Source organism: Lepisma saccharinum, chromosome 1, assembly GCF_977018435.1.
Source record: "Lepisma saccharinum chromosome 1, izLepSacc3.1, whole genome shotgun sequence".
Taxonomy (NCBI): domain Eukaryota; kingdom Metazoa; phylum Arthropoda; class Insecta; order Zygentoma; family Lepismatidae; genus Lepisma; species Lepisma saccharinum.
This window is the reverse complement of record NC_139229.1, coordinates 129,742,737-129,761,892: the sequence shown is the minus strand read 5'-3', so window position 1 is coordinate 129,761,892 and position 19,156 is coordinate 129,742,737. Positions and strand designations below refer to the sequence as shown.

The 19,156-nt window shown below is 38.3% G+C and overlaps 1 protein-coding gene across 2 annotated transcripts in view; it reads right to left on the bottom strand.

Annotated features, from left to right (window-relative positions):
• The window catches only part of LOC146001288 (sodium- and chloride-dependent glycine transporter 1-like), a 54,836-nt gene extending 47,299 nt beyond the window's left edge, over positions 1-7,537 (bottom strand). Inside the window, exons 1-2 of one of the 2 annotated variants that reach the window (XM_083138594.1) lie at positions 7,312-7,537; positions 2,380-2,578 (exon numbers count right to left, since the gene is read on the bottom strand). In XM_083138594.1, coding sequence (XP_082994720.1) covers positions 2,380-2,554 — 175 coding nt within the window. In that variant the 5' untranslated portion in view covers positions 2,555-2,578; positions 7,312-7,537. Of the gene's footprint in view, positions 1-2,379; positions 2,579-7,311 lie in introns of those variants that run through there. The other variant, XM_083138602.1, reaches the window with a different exon arrangement.
• Positions 7,538-19,156: the final 11,619 nt, after the last annotated feature.

Sequence of the window (19,156 nt, the reverse complement as noted above, 5' to 3'; positions counted from 1 at the left end):
TTATTTAATTATTTTTCCAAAGTGAACCTAATTGGTGAATTAATATTATTCAGATACTGGAGGCAATTTGATAGTGTGTGGTCTGCATGTGGCCATACTACAAATGTACTACCTACATATCTGACCCATATTTTAGGAATTTGTGTGCTTTTGATTACATATACTGGTGTAGTGGAAGCGCAGTCGCCTTGTAATCAAGGAGCCCCAGGTTCGATACCTGGTGGAGGAACATAGTGGTTCGGATCCTGCTTTAAACTGTAGGTCAGTCCCGATTAGCCTTACAGTGCATAAAGTGAACTTAAAACATCAAATCAAATACAAATTGCATATACATGGGACACTTTGAAAAGAGCGCCATTACCTGAAGTATCAGAAAGCTTAAAACAGCCTCTCATATCAAAACAAGAGAAGACTTAGTGTCTGAGACTCTAGGTCTCATTCAAGGATTTGCTAAACTATAACACCTAGCACCTAGCAGGGAAATTAAGCAAAACCATATATGGTATACGAACCTTAAGAACCATAATAAATAGGGAGACAATAAGAATAACATATTTCAGTCTTTTCCAGTCACAACTAACATATGGAATTGTATTTTGGGGGAATGCTAGAAACAGTGCAAAAATTTTTATTTTGCAGAAGAGAGTAGTACGAATTATGGCAGGAAAGAGAATAAATGAACCATGTAGGAAAATTTTCAGGGATCTTGGCATTCTACCATTACCTTGCCTATATATATTACATTTACTGTGCTATGTAAAACAAGATATGTCTAGTTTCTCCAAACGTATCAAGGAAGTACACCAATACAACACAAGAAAAAATCACAATCTGGTTATACAAACTCATAATACCACTCTCCTTGAAAAAGGTCCTAAATTCGTAGGTATCCACCTGTATAATAAATTACCTGATCACATGAAAACAATGGAATCAACTACCCAATTTAAGAGGGAATTAACAAAATTCTTATTACGACAATGTTTTTATTCAATAAATGAATTTCTAAATTTGTAAATATTAAATTACATAAATTGTCAACAAAGAGGGTTCGGTTGTACAGAAAATGGAATTATACTATTTATATTATCATGTATGAAGTATTCACTATATGCTATTATTGTGCCTAAATGATCATGAATCGGTTCTGTATATATATATTGCATTCTTCCATGTTGTATAAGTCACATAGTTACTTTTACATCTTATTTTTACACTAAAAAAAAAAAATCTTTCCTTATTATTGTGCTGGCCTTAAATATTGTATGTAATTTCACTCCAATAGTGTATTCTTCCTCTATTTAGATTTCCTTCATGCAGAAGTTTTTCAAATCATTGCTGTAATTCTTGTCTATAATTGTATTAATATTTTATTAGTGTATTTGGTTTTCCTTCATGTAGTAGTTCTTAAAATCATTACTGTAATCCTTGTCTAAAATTGTATTAATATTTTATTACTGTATGAATTGTTATATGACGATTTCCATACCTATGGACATAAGTCAACGGAAATAAAGAATATGAATGAATGAACATATTATACGAGGCACGTCTAGAAAAAGCTGGCCTCCATGGCAGAATGGTTAGCACAGCACACTACGATGCCAGGTTTGCCGGGATCAAATCCCAGCCTGGAGTGTCCCATCAATTTAATTCTTATCTTTGTGATTAGCCAAAAGTGGCAGAAATGCAAAGGAAAATAAACCAAATCAATCAATGAAAAAAGTCCAGAAAGTAGTGCCCTTCCAGTAATAAAAAAAGAGAACAAAAAAGTTAGTTCAACAAAACCTCCTTACTCTGCAAATACATACATTGTCTATTTTTCTGCATAGGAACCCAGGAAATTGAGGCACTTATCACACTGCGAAACAAGTTTTTGTATGCCCTCGTCACACACAGTTTTCTGTCGAAAAAGACTAAGATCCTGAACCATCACAATGTTATAAAGTTCCAATGTATTTTTAAAATCCTGAACCAAGAAACTGAATTCACATATACAGGTATGTTCAACTATGTATTTAATTCGAAATGAATTGCAAGAAACATTACATGGAAATGAATGGGTGTTATTAATTTATTAACAAACGTGTTATGAAACAACTATATAACCTGCAACACATATTTTTGAATTAAGGGGTTGGGACGAGATGGTGCAAAGCCACATTTATTTTCACCACGCAGTTGCAAAACATTTCAATTAGTTACATTTTTAAGACAATTTTTTTTCCAGATGTGCTAGACTATAGTGTGCCAGTGACAGAAGTAATGTCACCTGTACAGATTTGTGGGTTTATTTTAACTTTAAAATCTACATTTCTCAGAAGTACAACAATGTGGCTTGGCACTTACGTCATCCTGCCTACTTCAGTTGTTGCTTACCTCCCCCATTTCTATAACAAAGATAAGGAAATCTCCATACATTTCCAATGCCTATGGCATAGCCCATGCAGGAAAGCAGGAACTGAAGTTTAGACTTCCACTGAGCACGGTCAGGTGCTTCATATTCTGTTATTTTGCCATCACTCTTTAATGACTGTAGTTGCTCTTCTTCCATTGTTAATTAATACACAAAAGGAACCTTTAAATAAAAATAACATCATTACATGTTAATGTAATAACAATAATCAAATTTGCATTGGTACATTTTGGATGTCATAGAAATGATGGAAGGTGAAATTATTCTCTTAATAAAGAACAATTACTACATAATTTTTTTGCACTGCAAAATGGGAACTACATACTGGCTTTTAACCTGAGTGCAAACACTGCACAAATGGTGGCTGGTTAAGTACGAACGCAAAGGGGCGATCACACCTCCCCAACATATCACATGGTGGCGAAGCAAAGGGAGTCACAGGAGGATATCCGTGCACATGTCTCTAATTGTATGAAGTGTATTTACTGTGAAAGTAACTAGTTTCTAACACATTACTTTTTCACACAGTACAGTCAGATATCGATTTTTGATTTCTTTTCTTTTGGTGCATGTAAACTATATTTACATAACAACACTTCAATGCATCAGATCAGTGTTCGAAACTGAACCTTGCCACTTAGGCATCATTTGGCTCCTAACACATTAAACCTAGCTGCGGAAGTTGAAGACTTAGTCAAAAATTATACCTCAATTCATGGACACCCACAGGATATTTTCCAAGGAGATCAAAAGACACAAGTGGAGTTGCAAATACATACACACCTTGATGCACACATGCACATAATACAGGGTGTCCGAATTGAAACACCTTAATTTCAAATACTTATATTAAACATAATATACAGGCAAGAACAGTGAGGTAGGTGGTATATGGTAGCTTAGCTGTGGAAATCTTAAATAGGTAATGAATAGTAAGGCTTCTTTTATTTTGTATCGTTCCAGGGGGTGAAAAGTGAAAATGACAGCCAATGTTGAAAAGCGCAAACTGTGTGGTGGTATGCAGAATTGGGATCCATTATTGCAAGAAATCCGTTTGTACACAAAATTTGGGAGAGCAATCTCACGTGACACCGTACAACGGATTCATTGGACTTCGTGCAAATGCATCTGCAATGCGCTGAACGTTTTCTTCTGGTGTTGGTGATCTGCCACCACCATGCCTCTTAGCAACAGATCCTGTCTCTAGAAACACTGCTTTCCACAGCTTGATTATCTTGTCATCGGGAGGGTCCCTGTGATATTCTGCACGAAACCATCGTTGAACTGCCATAATTGATCCCAATTCTGCGTACCACCACACAGTTTGCGCTTTTTCAGCATTGGTTGTCATTTTCACTTTTCACCACCATATACCACCTACCTCACTGTTCTTGCCTGTATATTATGTTTAATATAATTATTTGAAATTAGGGCGTTTCAATTCAGACACCCTGTACTTCATGTAAAACTGAACTATTATTTCAGTAGATTGCATAAGGAGATATAAATGAACAGATTATAAGATTGAATAACTGAGGAGCAAAGTGATGGGGATGCTTATGGTAACATTGAAAAGTCCTGTATATATATAAAAAAGGATTACATCGAAAATTGTGTTACAAGTAATCAGTGTTAAGTGTTAATATTACATGAAAGAATAGCCACATATTAAAATGTTGAAACTTTGTCAGTGCATGACCAATAAAAATAATCCCATTTCGAAAATACAGGGAGGGGCAATTTTATTAGAAAATAAAATTTTGTTTTGTTGTAATTTACTGAACTTCCCAAATCCAATTATTGATTTCCAGTGGAGACAGTTCTTCCTACCGGGAATCGAATCACCATTCCTTTAGGCGATAGAGGCTTTGATGCATGGATCCACACCCATTATGGGGGCTATTAACCGGATGTTTACATTTCTGTGCTTCCTTGGCGCGGGCAGGAACTTTACTTCCAGTTTTCAATAGAATAGCATAGAGTTCAAAGGTGTAATGGCAGTGTCTTAAGAAAAGGCGACAATCATTGTGTGGCTTGTGGTTGCAACACAAGGTTGGGAACAAATATTTTTTTCTTGGGTATCTATACATTTTCAGACAGATCCGATACAGAAAAATCAGTGAATTCAAGCAGTAAAGCGAAATGATTGGACACAAACACAACGGAATAGGCTCTAATAGTCGACACTATATCACCGGAGTAATTCAAATGAAAATGTTTTACGTGTTTCGAAAATCATAATCGTCTAACGCACATGTATTGACTATATTTAAAAATTGAAATTGTTTATAATCATCCAGAATTCAAAAAAATATAATTTAATGTAATCAATGTAAACTTTATTAGTAAAATAAAGTCTTTTCTTGAACGACACTTGGAAAAGTTAATAATAAAATGCAATAACTGTGCATTTCAGTATTGTAACTGTTGTGCTGGATATGCACTTGAATACCATTAATAAATAAACAAATTTCTTTCGAAATTTATTATTATTTCATTAGTGTAGTAATATTTATTGTATAACATTTATAACAGTTGTATTTATTACTATTAATATTTTGTTATTTCTACTATTCTACTTTTATTACTGGCCTTTACCCCCTACAAAAATTTCTGAAGATGCTCTCTCTAAGCCATATGATAAAATTAAAGGGGCTGTGTTTGATTACACAATGTCGAAAATTATACATTTTACTGTTGTAAAATTGAAGTATTTTAATGTTTTATAATTTATGTAAGTTTTATTTCAACCTGCAGAAGTCTTAACACGAAACTGTTGGTAGAAGATCAACATTGTCTTGCAAAACATTACTATTTTTCCATAAATCTTCATCCAAAGGATCAGGGAAATTGCCAATCTTTTCTAGGTGCCTTTGTTTTTCTATATCACTTAAAAATTTCAAGAGATCAATTTTGTATCCTATCTTTTATAAGAAAATAAGCTCACTGACGATCTATATTCCACTTGTTTACATTGAAAAATTGCCCAAACCGGAAGTTATTTCCCCGCCATCTATAATCGAATTGCCTGATCGATTATTTTTTTTGTTTACTCAGGAATAACCCCCATAATCCTTGGCGTTGTTGCGCTTTGTCTTGTCCCGTCCGTGTTCCTCTTTAGTCTCAGCTTCTATCAATTTCGTAGTGATTTTAGTTTCTGAATTTGATTAATTCGTTCTTCTCTATAATAATTTATGGTAGTGTCTGCTGCCACGTTTTTTCTGCTGTAGCCTCAAAAGAGACATGCGGGTGGGTGGCAGCAGACTCGGTCTTTGTTTTATCGTGATTTCATCATATGCTATGTATGCAATTACGTCTAAACACATACTGTGAAGTTTTAGCGATTACTTACACAAAAATGTTTTAAGATTAGGTCCCTTTGCATTCTTCTAATAATAAACCTAAATGCTCTCGTAGCTATGTTAGGTTCTGTTAGCATTGAAATAATATCGCTAAATGCTTTCTAAAAAAAAAGTTCTAAATTACCTGTACACTCATTCTCACTAGTCATAAACTTGCATTTTTCTCGTCTTCATCTGTTCTTAAGATTTGTAACATCCTCTTAGCAGACGAATTACGTGACTCGGCCAAGATTTATTCTGATTTAGAAATTTGCTCTCTTTTTTTCAGTTTTTTTTACTAAGGATAGGTTTACACACACACAGAGAGAGAGAGTGTGTAGGGGGGGGGGAGACTCAGTGCTGATGCGCCAACTATTACTTTTCATAACAAAATTAACTGATAGATCGCCCACTGCCAGGCCTTAAGCCAGGGGTAGGCTAAGGTGGCTGACGCCTAGGGTGCCATGCACATTCTGGTAACACGGCTGGAATTTTAAGTTTCCCAAAGTAGTGGTAGATAATAATACGTATTTAAATATTTTCTAAGGACACTACGACCTAACTGAAATATTCTTAAATATGCTAAACTCTGTTTTTAATCAGATATGGGAATTATGAATCTTTAAATATAACCTATATTATATTTTATTGGGTCTTTCTTCCTTTCCTTATTTCAAAATTTGTGGGATGTAAATATCACAAACCATGACAAAAGAAGAAAACATCGAAGGACGTACATAGAATGTCTGTGCTTCGTACCGTTGGGGAGGGGATGGGAGGCGCCAAACCAAAGCCACTGTAATTCTCTGTGGGACTTGTGTTGTGTGAGATGTGTACGTGATTGTTCTTTCAACAGTTTTATCACAGGTCTGTGGTTTTTTCTTGTTACCGTTCACCCTCACCTTCGCGATTAGTCAAAAGTGGCAGAAAAGCGAATTAAAATAAATCATGTCAACGATTAACGCAAATAGTTTCAATGTAAACTGGTTTTAAACGCCAATTACCCGATTTTATGCATAATTTTAATGGCGATTTTTTTTAATTTTATGTATTTTTAATATTTTTATGCATTAATTTATCACGTCTTTAGTTATTTGTTAATCTCACGTTAAGTTCTGTACTCTCCCAGGCTCCCAGTAACACAGTTGATAATCGTGTTCAAGTGTGTGAAACACGCGGCAACCTTACAATTCCTGCCGAACCCTGGCTAAGTGGTTAGCGCAATACGATGCGACGCCAGGGATCCCGGGTTAGAATGCCGGTCTGAGCATGAGTGTTCTTCGTGAGTATCTCTTTATCACTTTCATTATATCATCACTCATCCTTATCTTCGCCATTAGCCAAAAGTAGCAGAGAAACGAAGTACGTAAAATAAACAATCAACCTTACAATTCCTCCCCCCACCCCCCTGAAGCGTCTAGCAGGGCCTTCTCCCTGAATTTTAACCTGGGTAGCTATAATGAACAGTCAATTGATATAACTCGTTTAACGCGTTAAACTCGTCTCAATTTCGGAAATACGCTCACAATAAAAATAATTAACTTGGGTACTTACTGCCACAGAAGTATTTGTACTTGCGTCTGTGATGTCTTTACTGGAAGTGGAGATAGCGCCAACTAACTCTTTCCTTTATTATGACTGTTGAACGTCTTTATAATACGCTTCAGAATGGCGTTAAAAGCTAACTACTACTGGTACGCACAGGTACATTTAATCTGTTTTCTATCAGAAGCTTTTGACTAATCGACTATTATGTGCAGAATTTTCACAAAAGCGTGGCTCATTTCTGATGAGAAATGCGTATTATGAAATAAGGGGCAATTACAGAAGTCGTCAGACAGCTTGCGATGATTTGCAGTACTGGAAATAAATAAATAGTACAGTGTAAACTAAGTTTCCCTGTCCTAACCGACATTCTCACTTATCTTTGATCCTTGCGACCCTGGACGCGAGAGTGGCTTTGCGATAACTAAGTTGCGCTGACAGCTGCAAGTGTGAAGTAGTAATTACTGGTTTTTGGTATTTGCTCGATTCTTACCTTACTTGCTTAAGGTTTGCAGTGTGTAAGAAGAGAATGAAGAAATGCTTTGCGATATTTGCAAGCTCATATCCAGAAATTTCACAAAGAAGATTTATGATCCTTTCTAGATGTAAGTACTTTAAACTCGTACTTCGTTTTTCTTGTACATTTTACCCCATCTCTTATCTAAAAGGAATGACGATGGGAGGGGAAAATACCATACTCAACCATTTATTCGTGCTATTCTGTGGCAGTGTCAGAAGAAATTGAGTGAGGAGGCAAATGGGGGTGGGGAATATTTTCTGGGCAAGGGCCGTCACATTAATATAGCACTGCAGTATAGTCGCCGTATCAATCGGTGTCCATTCACAACGCAGAACGGTTATTTCGACAAAATCCTGTTTACCTGCTGGCTGCTTCGGGGAGGAGGGATTTTAATGTTGTCGCTTCTTGCCCAAACAGGGGGGAAGCGGATATTTCTGATTGCCTGTTTGACCGCAAGTTCCTTCGTAGGTAAACGCGGCAACAGAGGGTCACTGCCGTTAAGGCCGTCCCCACGCCGGCTGAAACGGCGTCCTCACTATAAGTACAAGGGCGGATTAAGGGTCGCGCGACAGCCTTCGGTGGGTGCCAAACCAGGACTTCCCCCTTGATTGGCGCCGAAGCCTTGTTTCTGATTAGATAAATGTGACTGTTTGTTTAAGCTTATATTTAATTCCAATTTATGAACCGAAAGATTAATCGGGACTTGACCTACGGTTTAAAGTATGTTCCGAACCACTATGTGCCTCCACCAGGTGCGTGGCTATTTGTTTTAAAAAGAGTTGGTTTTGTTGTTGTCAAGAATTAATTGAAGTATATTGCAAAATCATGTAGCAATTTAAGTTAAGAGATTACTGTCATTTTGATGCCACTAAGCATATATTAGATAAACACCTACAATAAACGTGTTCTTTAACAGTAACACTCAAATTATTTTGAAAATAAGGCTAATAATAACACGTCACCTCTAATCTTCCCAACACAGAAGTTTAAATACACTGAATGTTATCACGAGGCAGAGCTTTAAATTGTCTTCTTTAAATGTCTGGCATTGACAACTGATTGTTACTGCTGAACAGTGTGTATATTATGTAATTTGAAAATATGAGTTATTTCATCGTACGGCATTGATGGCAGCCTGTTTTTCACTATAAACTATATACAACAGAAGCTTGAGCTTACCATTCAACGTGGTAATTGTGTCAACAAAGCAGATTTCTTTGTCGGCTTACTTCAACGTTTGGAACTCACAACTACACTCCTATAGTCACAGTTAAGTACCGAATGAGGGTCCTCTTTGCAGCGTTGCCAATCAAGGCATTAAAGTCACTCTCCTTGAGGAATTGTGGTTGATCTGTGTCCTTTACAGCTTCCTTTATCTAACACCGCTTGGTCCATTGCGACAATTGAGGTGGGAGTAATGGGACAAGGAAGTGCGAGAAACCTCCCCTACTATTCGTTAAAGATACCATCCCAGCATTCTCCTGTAGTGGCTGCGGAAAATTAATGAAAAACCTTTCAGCCTGCTATCCCTCGAATACGAGTCTGCCACTTACCCAAGAACATAGCCCAGTGTTATTGAAGACACAGTGCACTATACTCCATTCACTGTAAGGACGAAGTTACTGTAAACAAAACCAGTGACTTCTTAGAAATAAATCCTTTCGCATATATTAGTTCTGGTGTTATTTTGCCTGTCAATGTATTGGTCGTAGCTGTCCAGCTCATAATATAAAGTACCACAGGTTCAATATTTTATTATTTTACGTCGCTTTTCTACCACTTTTGCTAATCGCGACGATGAGAATGAGTGATATGATGAAATAGATGAAGAACACTCATTCAGGCACGTAGCCAGGGGGAGGGCTAAGGGGGCTGAAGCCTCCCCGAAATCCTACAAATACCTAATTTGAATAGTGTATAGCAGTGGCGGCTGGCCAAGTGCAACAAGTGCAGATGTTTTCACCTAATTTTCAAATTAATATTGACATTTTTCATTTGCTTCTTAAATTAAACTATTTTCCAGCAGAACGCACACGATAATACTCAAATAATACGCCGCTCGGCGCTACGCACGTGAAGAGTTCGTCGTAGCATAAACAACCCAAGAGCAAACGCCGCCAGGTTGGGAAAACTTAGCCGGTTGTCATGGCAACGGTGACGTCACCTAGCGTTGGCCTTGAACGTGTGTCGCCTTCTAGGTGCAGCAGTTCTCTCGTCGGAGAAAACATTGCATCCAGTGGTTGTGGCAAAATCTTTGCGTTCTCGCGAGATCTTGTTCCGCGTGTGTGTTTCGCGTTTCCTATCGTGTGTTGTGTTCATGTGTTGAGCTGTGGTTTCTACAATGAACCCAGTAAATGACTTAGTGTGTAATTTGTTGCAGACACCATTTTCCAGATGGACGGATAAAGACAAAAAAGACGTTTTAAATTGGGGGGGGGGGCACTGGCACTTACTATTTGTTTTTCATTGGCTATAAATATACTTCTTCACCTGTTATTTTAGGCACGAGCCGCTACTGGTGTATAGTAAGTAGTAATTAATTTTACTTCTTCAACAAGATTAAACATTAGATCGAAAAATGTTTAGTGTATAATAGAGCAACAAGCTTATATTTTTATATTCTACAATTTAATCCAAAGAATAAATAGATCCACAGCTCCCAAACTTTATAGTTTTCTTTGCGAGAGGTCACACAATATACACTTTATGAGTAAAATTTGCCCCTAACTTTTACGGTCTATTTTTGAACGGAATGTGTAAAAGTTAATAACAAAACACAATAACTCTGAATTTCAGTACACTAACTGTACAAAATGTAAGAAAAATAATGTCACTCATACGGTGGATCGAGTAGCAATTATAATTTTATATATTTATAATAATAGTAACAATAAATTTGGATTAGAAGTGGTTTATTTTTAATAACGTATAATAGTTGTTATTGTAAGATGACAATTATAACCGTGGTAATAATTGTTATTTCTACTAATTAAGTTTTATCATTCTCCTGCCCCCCCCATTAAAATATTTCTGGCGACGCCTCTGCTGATAAGGGATGAGGCCCCCCCGAAATAAAATCCTGCGTATGGGCCTGCACTCATTCGAACTCGGGAGTCTGGTGTCGTAGCGCGCTGTGCTAACCATTCCGCAATGGAGGTCGACACAGCCACCATTAGAATAAGCAATCGGATACCTCACAAGCCACATGTGTTTGTTCACGATGACTTCGTTCTTACAGATGACGGAGTGTAGACCAGCGGATCTTAAGGTTTTACTTATAAGACCCAGGGACGTAACACAATATTTGAAGTCCTCGAGTGCATCAAATATTAATTTATTTTATAGTTCGTTCTTCAAGAGTCCCATATTAGAACTGTAGAATATGACTTATGCAATACTTATATTTTGATTGTATTAATAACAATAATACTGAACAGTGAATGAGGTCTAAAGTACTTTGATGAGAAGTTAGTGCTGCATTTCACTTACAAGCCTGGCCGCCCTCCGTAGCTAGCGGAGTGGTTTGCACAGCACGTTACGTTGCCTGTGGTCGTGAGTTCGAATCCTAGCCTGAGCATGGATGTTCTTCCTGTGTCCCTTTATCAATTTTGTCATATCATCACTCATACTCATCTTCACGATTAGACAAAAGTGTCAGAAAAGTGAAATAAAATAAACCAAACGGAATCAACAAGCTTCGTTATATCGAGCTTTATGGCTAAAACTTTTATTCGGAGTTCTGAATCTACGTTTACTTAACGTTTGCTAGAGGCCTACTTATTTATTTTTATGGATAAGCAAGTATGTTAGGGAGCTTTCAGATCGAAGTGACACGCGAAACGAGCATTTCACACCGAAGCGACAAGCGTCAGGGATCCTTCCAGTTTGTGAAACAAAAACGTTCACTGCGCATGCGCGAACAACAGGCTGATGTGCACGCGATTGAGAAAACTGCGCAGTCAGAGTTACGCAAGTTACTAGCGAAGCACGCAGCTTGTTCTGCCACACCTATATGAAAGATTACATTTATTTCTGTAGGCTGCCACGTGTCGTTTGTCACTTCAGTCTGAAAACTGCATCGATTCGGCCAAGTCGTCTCGTAAACAAGTCCAGAAATTCGGAAGGAAATTTTTCCCGTCTGATATTTGATGATCTGGAAATATGGATCCTACACTCGTAATAGGCCTAACTAGAAAATTATTGTCACGTATTTACCTTATACTTTTTAACTCCGTTTATTTCATAATTGACAGTAAATTTTCCTCGAAACTCGTTCTCGGTGTCGTCTTGATAAGTTGGAAGAACATTGTCTTAATTCTATTCTATATTTTTAACCCTCCGTCATCCGCGTCCTTATTGCAGCACAAAAGCAACGTTTTTTACGTGAATTATTGATGCAAATCGCAAAGGCGGAAGCGCCTCTATGTTTTCGTGGGAGTAGTGTAGATAAGTTACCTAGTCCTTTCCCGACAATTATTGCGCTGGTAAGGAAAATAATTCAAAATTTTTAAAAAGGCGGCACTCAGTTCCGCTGCGGGGGTTACGGAGGGTTAAACGCCGACCTCCATGGAGGACTGGTTAGCAAAGCGCACTACTACGCAGGGTCCAAGGTTCGAATCCTGTACAGGTGTTCTTTGTGAGTGTCCCTTCATCATATCATAGCTCATCCTCATCGTCGCGATTAGCCAAAAGTGGCAGAAAAGAACGCTAAATAACACAAAATCAAATTATTTTTAAAATCCGTTTGACTCTCATCTCTGACGTAACATTAATGGCTTGTAATCAAGGGGTTGAGTGTTCTTTCCCCGGTGAAAACTCGTTTCACATTGTACAGTGGTTCGGATCCCACTTTAAAGTGCAAGCCAGTCCCTTTAGTTCAGTTAGTTTATCTGAACTAAAGCCGGGCTTAATTCAATTTTGACCCCCTCCCCCAGTTAATTAAAAAATATATAAGTACAAAAACACTACAAGAGCTGGCAACACTACCCTGCTCTCCTCACAGCTCTTTAGCTTGTGTCATTCAACACATGACCCCATTCTGTAATTAACCTTCATTTTTTAACTCGCTGTAGAAACCACAGTCAATACGGTCAGGGATGAGAGGGACGCTATTCAGTTTAAGTCGTCGTTGACCTTGAAATCAATTAGCACTGACTTCTCCTTCCTCCATTCAAGATGATCCAATTCGAAATCATCACCCTCGATCCTTGTTGTCGTCGTCTGTGCTTTAGTCACCCGTACATTGAAAGAGAGTATTCATGACCAGACACAATCGAAAATTCAAAATTGCTTGAACAGCGTTCTTGTTGGAAATCTTGAAAAGTCTGAAATTGCACCAGGCCCTTGCCCAAAGGGGGTGCATAGGGGGTCATAAACAAACGCGTGTTTACACTTTACGCATTGCTCGAAGTGAGAGGGATGGGAGGGGGGTGGTATTCGCAAAGCATTGCCATTGTCACTATGTTGAACTATAGGAGCATCCACCTAGCTAGGCCCAAGGCACGACCAAACACCGCCCTCAGCTTGCAATGTCCACTTCAAACGATGACTGTCCGCGTCGCTTTCTCTTCACCACAGAATAGAAATACCATTCTGTACCTCGATGCTTTTTTCGACAATCGATTTCAATAGCATTTGCTCTGATTGGTCGACAGTAGGTCAGGAAAGGCTTTAGAACGTAGACATTTTAGCCAAACATGCAGGCTCGACCAGGAACATGACCCGGTTCCCTGGTACAGTGGCGCAGGAACTTTTTTCATTTGGTGGATACAAAATCAAAGTTCCATGCACACATACACGCACTATACACACACACACACACACACACACACACACACACACACATACATATATATACATATAATTATTTTATGCAGAGTGCGATTTTAAGGGGGAAGGTGGTTTCCTCCACCACCTGTCTTGAACCGTCCGAACCCTTGGTTATGTATTAATGACACAGCTGAACCAGCGATAGTAATTTCGCACTGGGCACGTATTTGAATTTTGTTTGTTTGAATTGTTGTTTAAGTCCACTTAGCCAGATAGGCTAATCGAGGCTGCATCCCAACCACTGTGCAATGTACCTCCACCGGGTATCGAACCCGAGATCCCTTGAATACAGCACTGGGCATGTAAATTATATTATTAAATCTATATCATATTTGCAGAGTTCCAGGTCAATTCAGTTAATTTTACAACCTCTTTATGGCGGATATGTAACATGCATAAAGGTAGGAGAGGAGATCCCATCAGTTTCTCGGTGCAGCTGATAGAAATGTTATCGGCACCAGCACGTGTGTGTAGGGTAGGGTAAACGTGCCAGTTATGAAGTTTTACAGATCCAGGAGGCTCCCGTTTCGGTTTTAATAAGATTTTTCGTTTTCTTGGAAAGATGAGTTATTGCAATGTCATACATGTCATTTTACAGGTAGTGTAATCGTTGTTTATATATTCTCTGCATGGTATTAGTTTGGACACTTTGTCAATAGAAGGATGTGTGAGTTGTGTGCTGTCAGGTTTACTTGTTGAGATGGTGGAGGCCGCCATATTAGTTTGAACGCAGAGGCGCAACCATGAATTTTTGTCTGGGGTGGCCAAGAATATGCATGCCGATAATAATAATGACGATAATTATTATTATTATTTGCATTTCGCCTGGGATTTTTTCAACACTTTCAATTTCACATAAGCAAATAATGGAAAACAAGCGCACAAATAGTTTTTTTTAATCACAAAAATTACGAATATAATTATGTTTGTATACATGACATGTGTAATTTTCGTGTAGAACATATGTTTTTCACATATGCAACATGGAACGTCGTAAAATAAGAAAATACATATGCAAAATGCTAAATACTAAATTGTGCACGTATTCAATGTTTCTTTATACATGTAACATTACATAATCCATTTATTCACCTCATAACACACCAACAGCAAAAATGATATAAATTATCTCTCACATGTGTGTGCTCCTTTTCCTGAAAACAATTGTTCATATATTTAAAATAAAACTGTTGAGCAGCAACAGTCTGAAGTACATTTTTGGTCTTACTTCTCTCTATATATATATACAGAGCATTCCCTGACATTCGCTACAAGACTCGGCGACAAGCTGCCCGGCATCAGCGCTTGTCTTTCCCGGTGAACGGGTCAGCGACAGTCGCTAGAGTCGGCTATTAAAATTACAGTTTTCATATTGTGTACTAACCTTGACTACAGAAGTTGTTGAAAATGATGTCCCTCTGCTGCAACACATTCCTGGCATCTCCGAAGGAAATTGGCATTTACACGTGCAAGTTCGTCTACTCATAATTCTCCCGATTTTTCGTACAATACTCTCTTTTAACTCGCGGATGGTGTGCGGATTGTCTTTGTATACTTTATTTCCCCATTTTTCTTTCCACTTTTATTCAGAACTGACCCTGTTACTCTTAAACGTTTTTTACGAGGTTTAATATAAGCGACTGTCGCGGACCCGTTCACCGGGAAAGACAAACTCTGATGCCGGACCGCTTGCCGCCGAGTCTCACAGCGAATGTCAGGGAATGCTCTGTAGTAATTTACAATGCATTACAGAAAAGAACGACATTGCGAGCGAAGCGAACAAAAACATTTTTAAATCCAATTTTTGCAAACTGAAAGCAGTATTGATTTAATCGAGCGCAAATAATTTCACGGAACGTCATGACATTCTCTCCTTTACAACATTTTTTAAATTTAGATCGTTCTGTGCCCAAGTCCGACTCCTGCCGCGCCCTTGCTACGACTCTGTACTTGATGACACTGTAAGAAAAGTAGGCATTGCGCTTCTGTGCCCTCTTGGCCGTCTGGAAAAAGAATGCAAGAAATATATCAATACTAATTCCATCTTGAGTATCATTTTGTCCTGCTACTCTTAGATTCTGTTCTATTAGCCTTGCTTTTCTTTACTACAATGTTTGCCCCCCCCCGTCTTACCCCCCTAGAATTGGTTTCCATCCAGTTTCCATCCAAAGGTTGGGGAGAGCATGCCCCCTGCCCTTCCTGTGGTTGCACCATTGACAGGGCGCAAATAATTTTGCGGGGCGCCATAACATTCTCTCTTTTACAACTTTTTTCATTTAGATCGTTTGGCGCCATGGGTCAACTCCCGCTGCCCTCTAGCTATGGCTCTGGGGCTCTGAACTTTGATAAGACGAAGAAAAGGAGGTGTTGCGAGGGAAGCGAGCAAGAAAATTTTTCGATGTGTGTTTTTATTTGCATAAAATTTGAAATTGAAGGGGGGCAATTGCCTCTCTGTGCACCCTGCAGGTGCCCTTGGCTGTCATCTAATTTCATCCCCTCATACTTTTCTTAAAGAAATAATAAGGTTATCTATTTTCAATTAAACCTAATATTATTTCTGAATTTTGCTAAATTTAGTTTTTAATTTATTATAACTATACAATTTTGTATTAATTCACTGCATCCCATTAATTATGTTCATCTTAAATGCCTTTTTCTAAATAATACGAATATCAAAGCTGATAATTAAAAAAAAAAAAAAGTTGTAATTACTTTATCCTTTCGGATTTCTTAGGGGGGCGAAATTTGGAACACCTTTTATGTTTTTACTGAAATCAAATTCTTTTTAAATTAATTTATTTTGGTAATAATTAGAGAGGCTTGACTTCAGTGGCGTATGCTGAGACCAAGACCAGGGCTATCTCCAAATATAGTAGTGTTTGAATTTTAAATGAAAATGTGTCCTTCATTTTGGATTTTTTTTGTTTACATCGATATCTTGCCATTAAAAACAACAATAGTAGGCAATGGACATAAACTATTTCATGCTTATTTATAAAGAGGAGCGGTCTATAACATGCAATATGTAGGACCTACATGCGAGTATGAAATAATAATTAACTTCTTACCTTACTTGAAGGTAAACTCCATTCTTTTCTCCTTTTCCGTGAATTTTTTTTTTTGTCACTTTATCGAAGAATGTGTCCTCACATGAATTTTTGATGTTGATTAGAACCCCTATCTCAATGGACATTATAGCTAAATTGCTAAGCCGCGCTTGTCTCTGTGTTGCTCATTGTGGCCCCTAAATGCACATTCTTGCTTCCCCAGAAATGCTATTGCATCAATTAATCTTCTTATAATAATTCTGTTTTCCTTCACTTTTTCATTATGCAAACTGTCAGCAATCTTCTTTTGCAAATTCAAGGAATGATCAATTCTTTGAGAACCGAATGTCTGTAAGTTACTGAACGCACGTATATGACTAAGTGATTTTTGGTGTTTATCGCAAGCAGTTGCCAAATAGTTTATATTACTAAATCCTGTTGTATTCTAAGGACTTTTGTCGGTAGAAAAAAGCAAACATGCCCAGCAATACAAGTTATTAAGTGCACTCGTCCCAGTCAACCAAAGATATTTTTGGTAGCTGGTCTCGTGAAAATGCCTAATATATACCTTATTTTTGTCTTTCTGCACGACTGTAAGGTCCGGAAGAGGTGGAAGAGTCCTACCTGTCTATTATTTGCATCCTATCCTCGTAAGGAAGCCGTGAGAATGGCGTCTTGGAGACAAGTTCGGTGATTAAATCCATTTTCACACGCCCACGGAACAAAAACACAGAACAACACAACACATGTCAAAAACACAGCACAACAAAAGGGCCTCGATCACTGAAATTTTTTTAAAAAGGATTCCCATCCATGAACACGATACGCGGGCGGCACAAAGAACTCGGATCTCGGACACAACAAGTTTGACCATACATATATCCCTTCCTTTTGCGGAAACTACCACCGACCCGCGTGGTTGAAAACACGTGCGTGAATGGTTGCTATGACAACATGGATTGTTTATGTTGCCAAACGTATTTCATTGGGATGACTCGGGCCGAAACCCCCACCGCGAGGGCGAAGGTTTTGACATTTTGACAGCGGGGGGAGGTGGGAGGGGGGTTGCTTGAAACAGAAGTAAACAGGATGGCAACATGGCTGACGTCATCAGAATGTCCCATATAGCTGCGACCGGCTGCGACCACAGTCGAATTTCATGGAGAAGCAGAGTGCCACCTTCAGGGGAAAATCACTAAATTTGGCGGATTTATAATGCTTGTATGTGACGAAATTCATGGAACTGGAAGAGAGACGGGCAATGCTCGAAGGGATGGAGAGGGGGGGAAGTGATGTAATTTTCATGAGGCATCCTCCTAGCTTGAATAATTTGCATTGGCACCCCCGCCTATATATTTTTTTCCAGCGATTTAGCGAATTTCGTATTTCCATTGTTGGCAACACTACAACATCGCCAGGATGCAGCGAAGTCTTCATTCTCCAGCGCTTGGGGTTGGAAGCCAGCAACAGGGACCACCAAGGTCATCCCTGCCAGCACAAATACGTCATGGGTTGAAAGAACCGCCTGCTGGTTCGAAGACTTTTCCCTCAGTCGAAGAAGCCTGGCGATAAATAAAGACGACCTTACACTAGCGCTTTCCCCCGTGGTCGTTACGTGAGAGTGAAGCATCGGTTAAATTTGCTAGTCGATTATTTCCTGTATTTTAATATGGGCTTCGGCGATAGCCTAGGTAGCCTAGAATATACACGCCTCCTTGACTTCTATGCCGACCCAGCCAGAGGCAGGAAACGGAAAGGGATGATGATGATTTTTATTATTATACAGGCGATTTGGCTTGGTTTCCAGGTGAAGGGATAGTTAATGGAAGTAAAGACAAATAAATGTTGCACCTCTTACAAGTCGTTCCATGCCAAATCAACACATATGTACAATTTTCAACTGGATCTTATCAGATTTTCATGAAATTTGGGGAGAACTCAGTAACTGTGAAAATTATGTCTGTCAATCTGTTGTGGCACCATTTTGAATTTGAAAATTTTACCATGCCAGAATGATCTATAGTTTTGTATAGTCAAGATGAGACGGGTCGAGACTTGCCACAGCCTCGTCTCGTTTCCTCTGTGATGAGATCCTTCTCGTTCTTGTTTGTGCTTGTTCTCGTCTCGGTCTCGACTCGGAGGTTTGTTAAAACTTACTCTAGATTCACTTATTCTCGCATAGGCTAATCGGTACTCGATCTACAGATTTAATATAAATAGACATACCTGCAAATAATTTATCTGATAGAATTGTATGAAATTTTCAATTCATTTACGTAAGCATAAAATGGGTGGAAATAAGTTCTAATTTATATAATTTCATAGGTAATAAAAATTTCTCACCATTTATTTTGTGGCAATTGTAGAAGTATTTAGTTTCGGAAACATATAATTGAAAAGTTTGAAAGGAAAGAATGTCAGTACTTTATCTGAAGCAGCAATGGCTACAGCGCGATTT